At 46.0% G+C, this 17,830-nt stretch overlaps 1 protein-coding gene across 1 annotated transcript in view; it reads left to right on the forward strand.

Moving 5' to 3' along the window:
• The first annotated feature begins 6,958 nt into the window (after positions 1 to 6,958).
• Positions 6,959 to 17,830, forward strand: part of LOC124616408 (neuronal acetylcholine receptor subunit alpha-7-like) — a 330,693-nt gene continuing 319,821 nt past the window's right edge. The window contains exon 1 of the mRNA XM_047144712.1: positions 6,959 to 7,138. Within this exon, the coding sequence (XP_047000668.1) occupies positions 6,959 to 7,138 (180 nt within the window). The remainder of the gene's footprint in view (positions 7,139 to 17,830) is intronic.

Consider the following 17,830-nt stretch of genomic DNA (forward strand, 5'->3'; position numbering starts at 1 on the left):
TTTTCATCAGGCAAATTTCGTCGCCGAGATATCAATGTGAGTTCACTAAAATGGTCCTCAAACCATTGTTGCACCGTTCTGGCTCCGAGACACGGACAGCTATACTGCTTGCCTTCGGGCAAGACATCAAGCATAACGGGATACAGGTGATCCGCAGCTGTTATCGCATATTCAGTTACTACCGCATGTCCCATGCAAACACAGGAGAATGCTTCCCGTAGCATAATACTGCTCACACCAACCTGCATCCGTGGCACGCTGCACGTTTCGCGCCGCGGTTCTCCTCGATGACGGTGTTTGTGGAGACGAGCAGCGACCTAGTGTAGTAAAAATCCCGTTGGTCCCGTGCCCACTGCAGTCGAAACAGATGATGTTGCTGGGCGAACACACAGACGTGGTCTGCTGCGCAAGTCCATGTTCAACAATCTACAATGAACAGTGTGGTCAGACACACTTGTACCTGCACCAGCACTGTGCTGTTTCGTCAGAGACGACACACATCACCATCTACTCTACTTTTCACGGCAGACAAGCCTCTGAAGCCCCCCTCCCCCCTGCGGGTCAGGGAGTTAGAATAAGCCCGAGATATTCCTGCCTATCGTAAGAGGCGACTAAAATGAGTCTCACACTTTTCGGCCCTATGAATTCAGGTCCCTTTCTATGATTTAACCCGCCACTTTCAAAATTCTACAGAAGTGCGGGCCATATGGGGAAGGATACCTTACGTGGTGGATGAGGTATCCATAGTGCCCTTAGATTCGATCCCCTGAATCTCTTGTCATGGCTTTGCGTCTCCACTTGTGATTCAACTATTTGGGCGAGGACACTTTCCGGAGTCTGTCATCTTCTTCCGTTGTCTCCTGCCCTCTTTCGCCCCCAATGCAATATTGGATTTCTCTGCACCCAATATCCAGCACGGTACCCGTATCCGTTGTGGTGGGGCTGGCATGTACCCATTTGGTGGTGGCCCCGTGACAGCACAGGGACTGCACTGTTGATGACTGAGCTGTCATGTATGCCAAGGAATAGATGTCCGTCTTCTTGGGGCATCAGGACTCCCAGCAACGGCTATCATGCCCCATAGCCTTTGCTGTGGCTAGGTGGCGCCTATGGGGAGAGCCCCTGATCCGAGTGGGTGGCATCAGGGTGGATGACCCGCAATGAAGCGGACTAAGTCATCTCTTGCTGGTGACCGTACGGTGCTACACCAAGGGAGGAATGTAGGGCTTCTGAACACTTTTAAGTCTGTAGCAGAACTGATGGGCACTCCTTTCTACCTACGAAGCCTCAGTTTTTCTTTGAACCCCTTGAGGATAAATTTGGAGAAGTCGCAGCGCTGTCCAAGATGCGAAACGGCGCAGTCTTGATTCAGACAGCATCCCCAGCCCAATCCCAAGCGTTACTCGCCTGTGACAAGCTGGGTGATATTCCTGTTTCAGTGACTCCTCAACATGGTCCAGGGGACCATTTTCCATCGCGATCTTTTCTTGCAGTCTGACGACGAGCTCCGTGCCAATTTAGAACGGTGGGGTGTTCATTTCATCCGGCGCATTTACAGGGGACCCAGAAACAACAGGGTTGCTACCAGTGCCTTCATCTTGGCCTTTGAGGATGATTCATTGCCTGAAAAGGTGAAGGTGTTGGTTTACCACTGTGACATTAAACCATACATCCCTCCCCCTATGCGGTGCTTTAAGTGCTGGAAATTCTGGCACATGTCTTCCCCCTGCACTTCCAGCGCCACATGTCAAGACTGCGGACGTCCACTGCACCCAGGTACTCCATGTGTACCTCCTCCCACTTGCATCAGCTATGGAGAGCACCTCTCCCCCTGCTCGCCAGACTGCCCAGTACTCCAAAAGGAACGGAAAATCATGGAGTACAAGACCCTGGACCAGTTGAATTACATAGAGTCTAAAAGTAAATCTGAAATATTACACCCCATTTGGTTGATGTCGGAACGTGCTGCAGCTATTTCACCATCGCTGTCCCAAGTGCCAGTGGTTCCTCACTCTATGCCACGAACAGTGGGCCCTCTGGGCCACCAGAATGCATCTACCCCCTTGGTGGTAGGGGGCAAATCTTCCTCCGTTGCTCCCAAAGCACCTACTTTGGGAGCAAGCTCCCCCCCCCCCCCAAACACAGGGGATATCGGTCCCCTCCCCCCTGCTGGAGAAGCAACAGCCTTCTCCGGCTCATCTGGAAGGGATCCCTTGGGACCCTCTCTCCCAAGGTCTCCACTAATGCCATGGCGGACACTTGCCAGTGGCTCAAGGAGCCAAGCCTGCTGGACGAAGAGCTTCACAGTCTACCTCCATGCCTGAAGCTGCTTTGGAGAAACCTTCCCAGCAAGCCCCTAAAGAGAAGCGAGAGAGCAAGCAAACTAAGAAGAAGTCTGCTAAGAAACAGTACCCTCTTGTGGCCCCAACACAACCACTCCCTATCAATTCTGCATCTGAGGATGCAGCTGAGATCTTAGCGTCCCCTGCGGACCTGGATCTCACTGATGCCTCATCCAGCATAGAAATGGCTACAAATACTCAATCGGTGGCAGCAGGTGACCCTGAGGCATAACCTGCCTCCTTGCAGGCTTCATGCCTTCCCAGCCTCACGATAATGAAGTAAGACTGATTTCAGGTGTGCCGCAGGGTAGTGTTGTAGGACCGTTGCTATTCACAATATGTATAAATGACCTTGTGGATAACATCGGAAGTTCACTGAGGTTTTTTGCGGATGATGCTGTAGTATATTGAGAGTTTGTAACAATGAAAAATTGTTCTGAAATGCAGGAGGATCTGCAACGAATTGACGCATGGTGTAAGGAATGGCAATTTCACCTCAATGTAGACAAGTGTAATGTGCTGCGAACACATAGAAAGAAAGATCTTTTATCAATTTCCCACAATATAGGAGGTCAGCAACTGGAAGCAGTTAATTCCATAAATTATCTGGTAGTAGGCATTAGGAGTGATCTAAAATGGAATGACCATATAAAATTAATCGTCGGTAAAGCAAATGCCAGACTGAGATTCATTGGAAGAATCGTAAGAAAATGCAGTCCGAAAACAAAGGAAGTAGGTTTAAGTACACTTGTTCGCTCACTGCTTGAATACTGCTCACCGGTGTGGGATTCGCACCAGACAGGTTTGATAGAAGAGATGGAGAAGATCCAATGGAGAGCAGCGCGCTTCGTTACAGGCTCATTTAGTAATCGCGAAAGCATTACGGAGATGATAAATAGACTCCAGTGGAAGACTCTGCAAGAGAGACGCTGAGTACCTTGGAATGGGCTTTTGTTGAAGATTCGAGAACATACCTTCACCGAGGAGTCAAGCAGTATATTGCTCCCTCCTACGTACATCTCGCGAAGAGACCATGAGGATAAAATCAGAGAGATTATAGCCCACACAGAGGCATACCGACAATCTTTCTTTCGACGAACAATACGAGCCTGGAATAGAAGGAAGAACCGATAGAAATACTCAAGGTACCCTCCGCCACACACCGTCAGGTGACTTGCGGGGTATAGTTGTAGATGTAGAACGTCATCCTCCAGTGGAATTGCAGTGGTTTTTTCCACCACCTGGCTTAGCTATGGCAAGTCTTAAGCTTTACACCTGCTTTCTGCGTTGCCTTCAGGAAACCCGGTGTCCAGAAACGCGGACCCCTGCCCTCTGTGGCCATAGGGGATATTACAAAAACCGTAGTGACTATAATACAGTGTAAGGTGGAGTTTGTAGCTACATCCTGAACGCAGTATGCAGTGAACCTGTGCCCCTTGAAACGCCTCTTGAAGCTGTGGCTGTCAGGATAAGGACATGCAGGAAATAGCTGTCTGCAAAGTTTATCTTCCTCCAGATGGTGCAGTAACGCAGAACGCATTGGCTGCACTGATTGATCAACTACTTAAGCCTTTCCTATTTCTTGGAGATTTTAACGCTCATAACCCATTGTCGGGCGGCACTGTGCTTACAGACCGAGGCAGAGATGTCGAAAATTTGCTTTCACATCTCGAACTTTGCCTCCTAAAAACAGGAGCCCCCACGCATTTCAGTGTGGCACATGGCACATACTCAGCCATTGATCTCTCGGTCTGCTGTCCTGGCTTTCTGCCATTATCCGCTGGAGAGCACATGACGACCTGTGTGGTATTGACCACTTCCCCATCTTCCTGTCACTGCCCCGGCGTCGGATCCACGGACGCCTGCCCAGATGGGCTTTAAACAAGCCAGACTGGGACGCTTTCACCTCTGCTGTCACCGTTGACTCTCTCCCACATGGTAACATCGATGTGGTGGTTGAGCAGGTAACTACAAGGATCGTTTCTGCGGCGTAAAACGTGATCCCTAGTTCTTTAGGGTGCCCCCAGCGAAAGGCAGTTCCTTGGCGGTCGCCAGAAGTCGCTGAGGCAATTAAGGAGCGTCGGCGATCTCTACAGCGGCCTAAGCAACACCCTTCTCTGGAGCACCTCACAGCCTTTAAACAGCTCCCTGCCCGTGTTCACCAGCTTATCAAAAGACAGAAATAGGAGTGTTGGGAGAGATACATCTCGACCAATGGGTGCCATACGTCACCTTCCCAAGTCTGGGCAAAGATCAAACGAGTTTTTGGGTACCAGACCCCAACAGGTGTTCCCAGTGTTAACATGAATAGCGTGTCATCTACCGACGCAAATGCAATTGCCGAGCACTTTTATCAGCACTATGCTCAAGCTTCTGCATCGGAGAATTACCCCCCAACCTTTCGCACTCTCAAACGGTGGATGGAAGGGAGAGTCCTCTCGTTCACTACACGCCACAGTGAACCCTATAACGCCCCATTTACAGAGTGGGAGCTCCTCAGTGCCCTTGCACATTGCCCCGCCACAGCTCCTGGGCCAGATCTGATCCACAGTCAGATGATAAAACATCTCTCGTCTGACTACGGCCCAGATCAGGGATTACAATTTCAGTATCTATCTTAAGTTCTTGCCTTCTTGCCTTTACCACCTACACTCGAAGTCCATTCGTATACACCTCCATGGTGTACACCTAGGACGCCTGGACCTTTTACATGGCCCAAAGGACTCAGTTCACCCCGCGGCTCTCCGCTGTCAATTCCTCTCGATTCTTGACATGTACCGAGGCCATGAAGTGGTTGACATCGACGGCTCGATGGCAGATGATCACGTCGGCTTCAAGTATGTCCATGGAGGACGTATTGAACACCATTCCTTGCCCGATGGCTGCAGTGTTTTCACCGCAGAGCTGGTGGCTATATCTCGTGTTCTTGAGCACATCTTGAGCACATCTTCTGTGTACCCGCTCCTTGAGCAGCATACAAGCTATCGAACAGTGCTACCCTCGTCATCCTTTGGTAGCGACCATCCAGGAGTCCATCTGTGCCCTGGAATGGTCTGGTCTTTCAGTGGTGTTCGTGAGGACCCCAGGACACGTCGGAATCCCAGGCAACAAATTTCCTGACAGGCTGGCCAAACAGGCTACCCGGTAACTGCTTATGGAGATCGGCATTCCAGTAACTGACCTGCTTTCGTTTTTACGCCTCCAGGTTTTTCGGATTTGGGAGACGGAGTGGCATAGTCTCAGTATGCACAACAAACTGCGTGCCATTAAAGAGACTACGAATGAGTGGCATCCTCCAGGCGGGCCTCTCGCAGGGACTCTGTGTTTCTCTGCCGGCTCCGCATTGTCCACGCTTGGGCGACCCGCAGCTACCTCTTGCACCGTGAAGACCTGCCTCAGTGTCGATGCGACGCTCGGTTGACAGTGGCCCATATTCTGGTGCACTGTCTCACTTTGACTGCCCTGCGACGAAGTCTTCGGTTACTGGACTCGTTGGCTTTAATTTTATCTGACTACGCCTCATCGGCTGATTTAGTTTTAGGTTTTGAATGTAAGGGTGGGTTTTATCATTTGATCTAAGTTTCAGCGCTTATCCTTTGTCCCTCTGTGTCCTCCACCCTAGTGCTTTTAGGATGGAGATTTTAATGTGTTGCACAATGGCTGGCTTCCCCTTTTTATTGTCATAGTCAGCCAGTCATGGTAATCTGTTTCGTCGTTTTAATCTCTTCTATTTGTTTCTTGCGTTCCTGTAGTTTTCTTCTCCCCTTTTGTCCATTTAAGTGTTTGTTACTCTTCGGCCGTTCTTGTGGTTTTGCCTTTCCCTCCGTTTTGTGTTGTCAATCTCGTTTGTTTTATTCTCACCCTTGTGGCATTGTTTTATTCGGAACAAGGGACGGATGACCTAGTAGTTTGGTCCCTTCCCCCCTCTTGTAAACCAACCAACCAACCAACCTCCGAAGCCCACGTTCTGTGAAGAGTCGTGGACGTCCAACCTTTCAACGCCTAGTGGTAGCTCCACAGTTCTTCCACCACTTTCCGTTCATACTCAAGACTGCAGCACGTGAATATTCGACCAGCTTCGTCATTTTCGAGATACTCGTTCACAGGCTCTGCGTAATAACAATTTGCACTTTCTCAGAGTCTCTTATCTCAATGGATTTCCCCATTTGTAGCCCATATCTTTGCTAGGGTGATGCCCCATCCGTGTCTACTTCGTTCATCCGTTTACACACTTTTGCTACCGCGTCACGTGCCCGCAACGTCACCAGGAGCCATTCAACTTCGCGGTGGGCAGTTGTCATGATGTTTTGGTTTATCAGTGTATAATGGTATGTAACAGTGGAACTGTAACTGCGTACAACTGTGACGTGGCATTTGATGAGTGTGCTGTTAGCTGCTGTTTCTATGTCTGAGTCTTGTATTATTTGTATTTATAGCACTGATGAGAGCTACGCTGACAGTTGGAGTGTAGATCTGCAGTGCAATAAAAACGGCAGATGATATTACGACCGATGTGGACCTTTTTTCTGTCCTAGATTACATCATCGTCGTGGGGCACAATCATTCCCACGGAATCTAACATAACTCAGGAATTATTCCTGAAGTGAGTGTCCCGTATGAGTGGACAGAGCAGTGCAGATCGGCTTGTGGTTACAGGTTCGGAGCAGGGGCCCCACGAGAAGAAGCTGCTGAACCGGCTGCTGGGCGCCTACAACACGCTGGAGAGGCCCGTCGCCAACGAGTCGGAGCCGCTGGAAGTCAAGTTCGGCCTGACGCTGCAGCAGATCATAGACGTGGTGAGTCCCGCGCCGTGCCACGCTGCGCCGCGCCCAGCCTCCTCGACGCCCTCCGCCCACGCAGCGCTGCAGCAGCCCCATATCCCACTCACCTACTGCTGCTTAGGCACAGAGTCTGCAAATACTACTATACGATATGACCCCGCGAATAGGCACCGCTGTGTTGACACACAGAGCATTTCACTCTCCATTCTTGTGTCCCACAACCATGCTGAGCAGGCTTTGTGATAAACTTCATACTCTAAAAGCTGCAAAGTTAGACCTCTTTCAACAAAATTTGAAACCAATGTCCTCATCTCAGCGGGCGACAGTCCAATGTACCACTATAACTCTCTCCGTCCTACTCCCACAGTTGAAGACACAGCCCGCCTCACCATAGCACTCCTGAAAAACATCCACCTTTTCCTCAAATCCTCCGACAAATTCTGAGTCAGTCACAGTCTGAATTCCAGAACGGCCACCTACCATTTCACTCACAATATGCTGAAATACCTGATTGGCAAGATTTCACCTAGTGACATTCTTTTGTGGTCCGACCAAGGCATTTGACAGAGCAAATCACAACATTCTTTTGGAGAAAGATGAAATTCATCACTTTCGATGTACACTGAGTAAGTGAATCACTTAATATTTCCCCCTCCCGAACAGGCCATGAAGGCCCAAGGGTTCCGACCGGCCGCCGTGTAATCTTCAGCCCATAGGCGTTACTGGATGCGGATATGGAGTCACTTAATATTTGCATGACAGAGAGCAAAGGATCGTGATGAATCTTCTGCTGAGTGGGAAAAAGTTACTACCGATGTCCCACAGGGTTCAATTCCGGGACAACTCCTGTCCTTGCCACAAATAAATGGCCTTTCGTCTTGCACTAATGGAGCAGAAGCAGTGTTTTTTTATTACGCAAATTTGCGTCTGGCCAGAGCGTACTTGGGTAAAATTAGCGTACCAGTTTTCCTTTTCTTGTACAGGCCTCATTTTCAGGCTGTTTTCCTTACGTTACTTTGGTTTTCGCGGTGATGACAAACATCCATGCTGTACACGCATAACAAAAGCGACTTTGTATATTCGAATAAATACATAAGGCCTCAGTGTAAGATTATATATTACTATCTGATTTTCGGAAATCATTTCTCATGTAAATTTCTGGCGAATGCATTAAATTGAAGGAACTGAGTCCACCATACCAGCCACTATATAACACCAATAAACGAAATACTCGAAAGCATTATCAATGTGTTCGGTAAATGGTCTATCGACTAACATAGAAAAGAATGTGTACAAGATAAGATATGCAGCGGTAACAGTACAGCACAGAGGAAAGGAAATCTTAAAACTAATTGTTCACATTCATGGTGTGCATTTTGATTAGAATTTGAAGCGAAAATCACATATTATAGATCTTCTCAAACAATTAAGTTCAGTAATATTTGCTCCCGTGTAATTGCTGATTTTGATAACAAAATCATTAGCAAATTACTTTGCTTACTTCAATTAATGGACGTGATACGGGGCATTAATTTTCTTGAGCATTTCGACACAAAGATACAAAGTATTAATTGCACACAAAAGTGACTCACGTATAGATAATATCAGGGGCCCTTTCTCGAATTTCACGTAAGCAACTGCATAAAAAAATTAGGCATGCTAGGATGAGCCTCAAAATACATTTACACTCTTACAGAGTTTGTTGTGAAGGATCAGGCACAATTTAAAAATAATAGTAGCGTTTTTAAATATGACACTGGGTAAAGAATAGCCTCCAACTTACTTGCTCAGAAACTGTAAACAATGTCAAGATAAAAATATTTGAGCACCTCCATTGCGAATAACAAAACTAAACATAAATTGAAATCATTTCTATTTGAAAATTTCTTCTGTGTCATAGACGAATTTCTGAATGGATAGTAAGTATCTGGTTGCGTCACAGTCATAAAATTTCGTTGTACGTCACGAAAAAATAAAAAATAAAAGGAGGAAGGAATAGAGTAAGTGGCCTGCATATAGCCGTAGATTCGGAAGAAAAATGGACTGTATTTATTAACCTACTGCCACTTGCCACATTATAGTAAGCTGCGGCAAATTTGATACACAGAACATGCAAGAAACTAAACTCTGCCAAATTTTCCTCAGAGCTCAATCTATCATGCACCTTAACGTCATAGCTACCAATCCCCAAGCCAGGCACACTTCGTCGCCCCTGGTATAATCTACCCAATCCCACATCCTACTTTCTCAGATCCAGTGAAGCTACAACGGCAAGTAACTCTCTCCGTCCTACTCCCACAGTTAAAGACACAGTCCGCCTCATCGTAGCACTCCTGAAAAACATCCACCTTTTCCTCAAATCCTCCGACAAATTCTGAGTCAGTCACAGTCTGAATTTCAGAACGGCCGTGTTTCTCGTGGAAACCACACATCTCAACACCTGAAAACCTTCTTTTCCGATCCCTTCCAATCTCACTTCTACTTCATTGCAACCTCACCCGCAATCTGATACCCACACCCTGCACTTGCCATACGGTCCGCATACTCACAGACATATTCCAACACAAAACATCCGCAGACATGTTATCCCCATCAAAATTCATATCTCATAGTTAATAGGAGCACTCACATCTCATTCTCATACATCATGAAATAATGTACATCATCACCATCTTAGTAAATACACTTCTGGAAATTGAAATAAGAACACCGTGAATTCATTGTCCCAGGAAGGGGAAACTTTATTGACACATTCCTGGGGTCAGATACATCACATGATCACACTGACAGAACCACAGGCACATAGACACAGGCAACAGAGCATGCACAATGTCGGCACTAGTACAGTGTATATCCACCTTTCGCAGCAATGCAGGCTGCTATTCTCCCATGGAGACGATCGTAGAGATGCTGGATGTAGTCCTGTGGAACGGCTTGCCATGCCATTTCCACCTGGCGCCTCAGTTGGACCAGCGTTCGTGCTGGACGTGCAGACCGCGTGAGATGACGCTTCATCCAGTCCCAAACATGCTCAATGGGGGACAGATCCGGAGATCTTGCTGGCCAGGGTAGTTGACTTACACCTTCTAGAGCACGTTGGGTGGCACGGGATACATGCGGACGTGCATTGTCCTTTTGGAACAGCAAGTTCCCTTGCCGGTCTAGGAATGGTAGAACGATGGGTTCGATGACGGTTTGGATGTACCGTGCACTATTCAGTGTCCCCTCGACGATCACCAGTGGTGTATGGCCAGTGTAGGAGATCGCTCCCCACACCATGATGCCGGGTGTTGGCCCTGTGTGCCTCGGTCGTATGCAGTCCTGATTGTGGCGCTCTCCTGCACGGCGCCAAACACGCATACGACCATCATTGGCACCAAGGCGGAAGCGACTCTCATCGCTGAAGACGACACGTCTCCATTCGTCCCTCCATTCACGCCTGTCGCGACACCACTGGAGGCGGGCTGCACGATGTTGGGGCGTGAGCGGAAGACGGCCTAACGGTGTGCGGGACCGTAGCCCAGCTTCATGGAGACGGTTGCGAATGGTCCTCGCCGATACCCCAGGAGCAACAGTGTCCCTAATTTGCTGGGAAGTGGCGGTGCGGTCCCCTACGGCACTGCGTAGGGTCCTACGGTCTTGGCGTGCATCCGTGCGTCGCTGCGGTCCGGTCCCAGGTCGACGGGCACGTGCACCTTCCGCCGACCACTGGCGACAACATCGATGTACGCCCCACGTGTTGAGCAATTCGGCGGTACGTCCACCCGGCCTCCCGCATGCCCACTATACGCCCTCGCTCAAAGTCCGTCAACTGCACATACGGTTCACGTCCACGCTGTCGCGGCATGCTACCAGTGTTAAAGACTGCGATGGAGCTCCGTATGCCACGGCAAACTGGCTGACACTGACGGCGGCGGTGCACAAATGCTGCGCAGCTAGCGCCTTTCGACGGCCAACACCGCGGTTCCTGGTGTGTCCGCTGTGCCGTGCGTGTGATCATTGCTTGTACAGCCCTCTCGCAGTGTCCGGAGCAAGTATTGTGGGTCTGACACACCGGTGTCAATGTGTTCTTTTTTCCATTTCCAGGAGTGTACTTCATCTTCAGTGTTTCCTTAAAGAAAAAATTAAGTTATCTATTTTGTGCAATGTGCATCTGTAGAGTGAATGTTGGAGTGTTGTCAGCGCACCCTAGCCTGTGAGGAACAAGAGTATGAAGCAGCAATAAAGAAAAATATGTAAGTTTGTAGGCTTTTATATCTGGAATAAATTTCCATAAAATTCTTCTAGCCCTCAGCCCGCATAGCGCTGTAAAATGCTGAACCAACGTTACGATAAGTGGCTGTCGTGAGTGTATGTAATACTACTAGGGCAGCGCAAGTTAACCACTGTCTTCACCCCTACAAATGTTGTTGTTGTTGTTGTGGTCCTCAGCCTGACGACTGACCTTGTGCAGTACTCCTGCTGCGCTATCCTGCACAACCATCTTCATCTAAGAATAACTACTGCAACCTACATCCTTCTGAACCTGTTTACTGTGCTCATCTCTTGGTCGCCCTCAAAATCTTTATCTCCCTCCAATACTAAATTTGTGATCCCTTGATGTGTCAGAATGTGTCCTATCAATCGATCCGTTCTTTTAGTCAAGAAATGACACACATTTCTTTTCTCCCCAGTTATATTCAGTACTTCCTCATAAGTACGCAAGTCTACATACCCAATCATCAGCATTTTTCTGTTGCACTACATTTCAAAAGTTTCTATTCTCTTCTCGTCTGAATTGTTTATCGTCCACATTTCACTTCCATATAAGGCTAGATTCCACACAAATTCCTTCATAGAAGACTACTTAACACTTAAATCTATATTCGATGTTTAGAAATTTCTCTTCTTCAGAAACGCTTTTCCTTCCATTGGCAGTATTCATTTGATATACTCTCTATTTCGGCATCATCAGTTTTTTGCTGTCGAAATAGCAGAACTCATCTATTAGTTTTAGTGTCTCGTTCTCTAATCTATTTCCCTCAACATCACCTGTTTTAATTCGACTATATTCGATTATCTTTGATTTGCTTTTGTTGACGTTCATCTTATATCGTCCTTTGAAGACGCTGTCCATTCCACTCAACTGCTCTTCCAAATCCTTTGCTGTCTCTCACAGAATTAAAATGTCATCGGCAAACGTCAATTTTTTTATTTATTCTCCCTGAACTTTCATTCGTTCTCCGTATTGTTCCTTGGTTTCCTTTACCACTTGGTGAATTGAATAATATTGCGGACAGGCTCTATCTCACTCCCTTCTCAACCACTGCTTCTCTTTCATGTTTCTGCACGCTTGTAACTGCCGTCTGGTTCCTGTACAAGCTGTATATACTCCTTCGTTTCCTGTATTTTATTGCCATTGCCATTGCCTTCAGAATTTCAGAGAGTGTATTCCAGTCGACATCGTCACAAGCTTTCTCCAAATCTACAAGAACTATAAACGTAGGTTTGGCTTTCGATTGTCTTCTTTTTGTGTTCTAAGATAAAGGGTCAGTATTATTTCGCTTGTGCATACATTTCTCCTGAATCCAAGCTGATCTTCCCCGAGGTCGGCTTACCACGTTTTTCCAATCTTCTGTCAACAATTCCTTTAGTATTTTGCAGGCATGAATTACTAAACTGATAATTCGGTAATATTCATACCTCTCAGTACCTGCTGTCTTCCTAAAAGGGAACGAATAAAAATTCATCATATCAATGGACACCAGGACAGTAGTACAGTGTTACGTACCCTGACGGAGGCTTAAGCGTTCATACATCTTTTTATAATATGATACGGTTTACTACAGCCAGAAGAATGTGATGGAAATGTGTAATAAAATATCGTATGAAATATATAGTGCAATTTTCTGGCCACAGGAGTTTATATAAAAATACCAATATTTCAAACATTTAAAACTATGTGTCAGACCGGAACACGAACCCAAAATCTTTGCCTTTCTCGATAAAATGCTCTACCAAATGAACTATGCAGACACTCACATCATTACTTCCGCCAGTATCTACCTTCATAACTTCATTCAAGAGCCGGCCGGTGTGGCCGAGCGGTTCTAAGCGCTTTAGTCTGGAGTCGAGCGACCGCTACGGTCGCAGGTTCGAATCCTGCCTCGGTCATGGATGTGTGTGATGTCCTTAGGTTAGTTAGGTTTAAGTAGTTCTAAGTTCTAGGGGACTGATGACCTCAGATGTTAAGTCCCATAGTGCTCAGAGCCATTTGAACCCGTTTCATTCAAGATCTCTTGGATACCTTGCGAGAATTCCACACATTCCATTCTCTATATTCCCATAGAATTTTAGCACTATACTGTTCACTCTATTATTCTGAACGTTCACCTTGTTAGTACTTTTAGACATATTACTTTCCACGGCTGTTATGCGGAGAATTCCTCATTTCTTATTTCATTGGCCCACTTAATCTTCGGAAACATAGATACAGCACATCTCAACGGCCATGATTCTTTTCTTTCTGGGGTTTCCCCAATTCAGGATTCCTTTCCTTAACAGTCGTGCTCCAGATGCAGTTTCTCAGAAATTTTCTTGTCATGTTAAGAGCGTTTCTTTCCTACTAACAGAATCCTTCTGGCGAACCAAGCTCTCCTCGCCTGTCGTAATCTGCTTCTTACGGGTTTGGTTTATTACTTGAAAACTACGACAAACTGCCTTATTTTTTTTATCTTTACTTAGTTTATTCCGAGTTCATAGTCTATACGCTTTAGACTGTTCATTACATTCAACATGTCCTGAAATTCTTCCTCGTTTTCACAGAGGATTTATCTTTACTTAGTTTATTCTGAGTTCATAGTCTATACGCTTTAGACTGTACATTACATTCAACAAGACCTGAAATTCTTCCTCGTTTTCTCGGAGGATAGCATGTCATTAGTGTTATCGTTGATATCTTTTTACCATTTCGAAAGCTTTCCTTCAAATCCTTCCACGCATCTTCGATGTGCAGGTAGAGCGATAGAGTAGAAACACTGCATCCTAGCTAATGGCGTTTTCATTCCACGAGTTTCTCTGCTGGTCATTCGTTCTTATTACGTTCTTATTATTCATACTTGGCTCTCACACATTCTGTATATTTTCTCTCTTTCCCTTCAGATTATGCCCGTTTTTGTGCAGTTTTCTGATAACTTGCAACACTTATACATTGTCGATCTTTTTTCTGTGTTGACAAATTCTAGGAGAGTGCCTTTATTTTTCTTATATCTTGCTTGCATTTTCAAGTTATAAATCAGAATTGTATCTCACGAGTCTTTATCTTTCATAAAATCAGATTGATCATAGTCTAACAAATCTTAATTATCCGTTCTGTTCTAAATTATTCTCGTCAGAATTTTGGGTGTGCTAACTGTAAAGCTGCTGTTATGATAATTCTTCTATCTGCCCTTAATAGATTGAGTATTGTGTAGATAATAGTTTCAAAAATTGCTATGAGTGTCTCCAGCATCCTGTATTTTCTCCTCCGTCCGGAGGGAAAGATAGGCGTCACTGAACGCGGATACGGAGGAGCATGCGATCAGAACACCGCTCTCCCGGCCGTTGTCAGTTTTCATCATATGAGTGTTGTCTTCATCATCATTTCATCCTCATCCGGCGCGCAGGTAGCCCAATGTGGCGTCGAATGTAATAAGACCTGCACCAAGGCGGCCGGACCTGACCCATAAGGGGCCTCCCGGCCAATGACGCCAAACGCTCATTTCCATCATCTCAGTCTCTGTCTCTCAGTCAAGTAGTTCCTCAATTTGCCTCACAAGGGCTGAGTGCAGCCCGCATGCCAACAGCGCTCGGTAGACTGGTCGGTCACCCATCCAAGTGCTGGTCAAGCCTGACAGGGTTTAACTTCAGTGATCTGACGGTAACTGGTGTTACCCCTGCGGCAAGGGCATTGGCGCAATTTATATTCTTAACAGAAAATAATCAATGCTAAATACAATATAGTCGAAACTTCAGCATGGAAACATGATTGATGGCGGGAATGACGAAAAAGTAACACTTCGCAAAATGCTTACCAGTGTAGCACTGTCTTCGCCAGAAATGTTAAATCCGGTTTCACTTGGAAGTACCATGGACAGTTCACTCTACAGCGGCTAGAGTTTTGCACGGAAAATTCGTATACTGAGATAGTGATATGCTATTGTAATATCCTCCTTTTCAACCTAGTTCTCGTATAGCTGATGTAATTCTGTGGAATATCAGACCGATAAGTATTATAAAAAAAATGGTTCAAATGGCTCTGAGCACTATGGGACTCAACTGCTGAGGTCATTAGTCCCCTAGAACTTAGAACTAGTTAAACCTAACTAACCTAAGGACATCACAAACATCCATGCCCGAGGCAGGATTCGAACCTGCGACCGTAGCGGTCTTGCGGTTCCAGACTGCAGCGCCTTTAACCGCACGGCCACTTCGGCCGGCAAGTATTATAGAACTATGTTCAACACACTTGGCAACATAGTCTTAAGACCATGCCGACAAACCCTAATGTTTTAATTAAAAGAGAATTTAAAAGGTAGCGTTATTTACGAGCAAACCCTGAAGGACAGTTTCCGCTGAGTAACTACGTGAAACGTGAAATAGCGCCTCACTCAAAGGGGCGGAGCCCTAATCTAGTTGGCCTGTGCAGGATAGAAGTGCTCTGTCAGTTCAATGAAGTTTGCTTCAAACGGCAGAGCTAATTATTCACAGGAACTCAGCGAGTTGTCGGGACGTCGTGTAATCAAAGGGATTTTAGCCCCACCAGAGAGTACAGAGCGCGCGCCCGCTGCGCAGCGTGCATCTCTCACAGTATGCCGCGCTAGCTGTATACAAGGAAAGACTTTAAAAAGAATATAAGAAAATCGGACAAAAAATTTGTCTCCACCTTGAGCCATTACGCTATTATCGTGTACCACCGTCTTCAGCCGTGATAACGGCCAAAATCGGCTTGTAAGAGAGTCTACACCTATATCTACATGATAACTCTGAAATTCATAGTTATTTGTTTGTCAGAGAGGTTTCTCTGTCGTTCCACTCTCGAGTAGCACGTGGAAAAAATTAACATCTCAATATTTCCGCCTAGGCTCTGACTTCTCTTATTTCAACACCATGATTATTTCTCTCTGCATAGATGGTAGAAAACAAAATGATTTAGTTTTCTGAAGAAACATTTAACGATTGTATTTCGTGAAAAGATCTCGCCGGACGGGAAAACGCCTTTTTAACATATCCGTGACACTCTCTTCCCTGCTTCGCGATAATACGACACGAGCTGCCCTTTCTCTATGAGTCCTGCCAGTTCAGAACCCCATACCGCGCAGCATTACTCCAATCGAGGACGGACAGGCGTAGAGTGAGCTATTTCTTTAGTAGACTGGTTGCATTTTCTAAGTGTCGTGGCAATAAAATACAATGTTTGGTTCACTTTCCACGCCAACGTATTATATGCGATGGTTCCAACTTAAGTTGCTCATAATTGAAATTCCTAGATATGCAGTTCGATCGACACCGTTTAATTTGTTAGTTATTATCTAACCGAAATTTAACGAAATTTTCGTAGTACTCCTGTGGAACACTTCACATTTTGTACTGTTCACGATGAATTGTCACTTTCCGCACCGTGAAAATATTTAGTCCAAATTACATCGTAATTCGTTTTGATCTTCTGATGACTTCATCTGCAAAAAGTCTAAGAGGTTTATACAGGGTCTGTAGTTTCGTGTGTACACTGGCTCAAGTAGAAAAACTTAATCACAACCATCATGAACGTTGTCCTTAGAGCATGGCGGTAAAACTTGACGATCCAAAGTGCAAACTATTGGACCGAAAGATCCAGCGTGACTTGTACAGGCTCCCCCGTAAAAAGAGCCACTACGTACAAACCAATGGTTACGTCGTTTTCATCTCTCTTAATTTTCTTGGGTGTTTCAAGAAATGTCTGTGAGCTGACGACCTAGCGTTCACAAAGTCCCATTTTGAGTAATAATAAACCTACCAGGTGTTTTGCCAGTCTGTAAGTGGGCGAACTGATTGCACTAACAATAGCCTTAGACGGGTATCTTCCTTGTGCATCTTCAACATTCTATAAAGTCTTTCAGGTCTGGTAGCAGGAGGCATAAATTTCTTCATCACATCATTTGGCGAACTAGGACATTTTCACAACATCCCTGTCTTTCTGATGATGGCCTGTGTCAGATCTACTGAGCTTCCAGTACGTATTATTTTCTAACAAATGTAGCACCTTCAGCAGCAGTCAGTGTGTTTTTTTTTTTTTTTTTTTTTTTTTTAAATGCTCCTGACGACGATGGCGGAGAACCCATCGAAAGCTCTAGGTTCTTATCCAAAATAACGTGGCTTGTAAATTAACAAGAATTAATTCAGCCATGCAGCCACCGAAGACTCCGTGGACACAGTCGCTGTCCTGTTCAAAATAAACGACAGTGGCGATACAGAGTGCGTAAATATACACTACACAGTTAATAACGCGAGTCTGGCCTCGTAAATACACAGACACGGAATCAAATATTAAACTGCAAAAGAACGCAGACAACGCTAAATAAGCAGCTCGCCTCTGTAGAAGCTCTTAGTATACAGTGAAATGACAAAAGTCGTGGGATACCTCCTAATACCGTGTCGGGCTTCCTATTGCCCGGTGTGGTGCAGCAACTCGACGTGGCGTGGACTCAACAG

Source organism: Schistocerca americana, chromosome 5, assembly GCF_021461395.2.
Source record: "Schistocerca americana isolate TAMUIC-IGC-003095 chromosome 5, iqSchAmer2.1, whole genome shotgun sequence".
Lineage (NCBI taxonomy): Eukaryota > Metazoa > Arthropoda > Insecta > Orthoptera > Acrididae > Schistocerca > Schistocerca americana.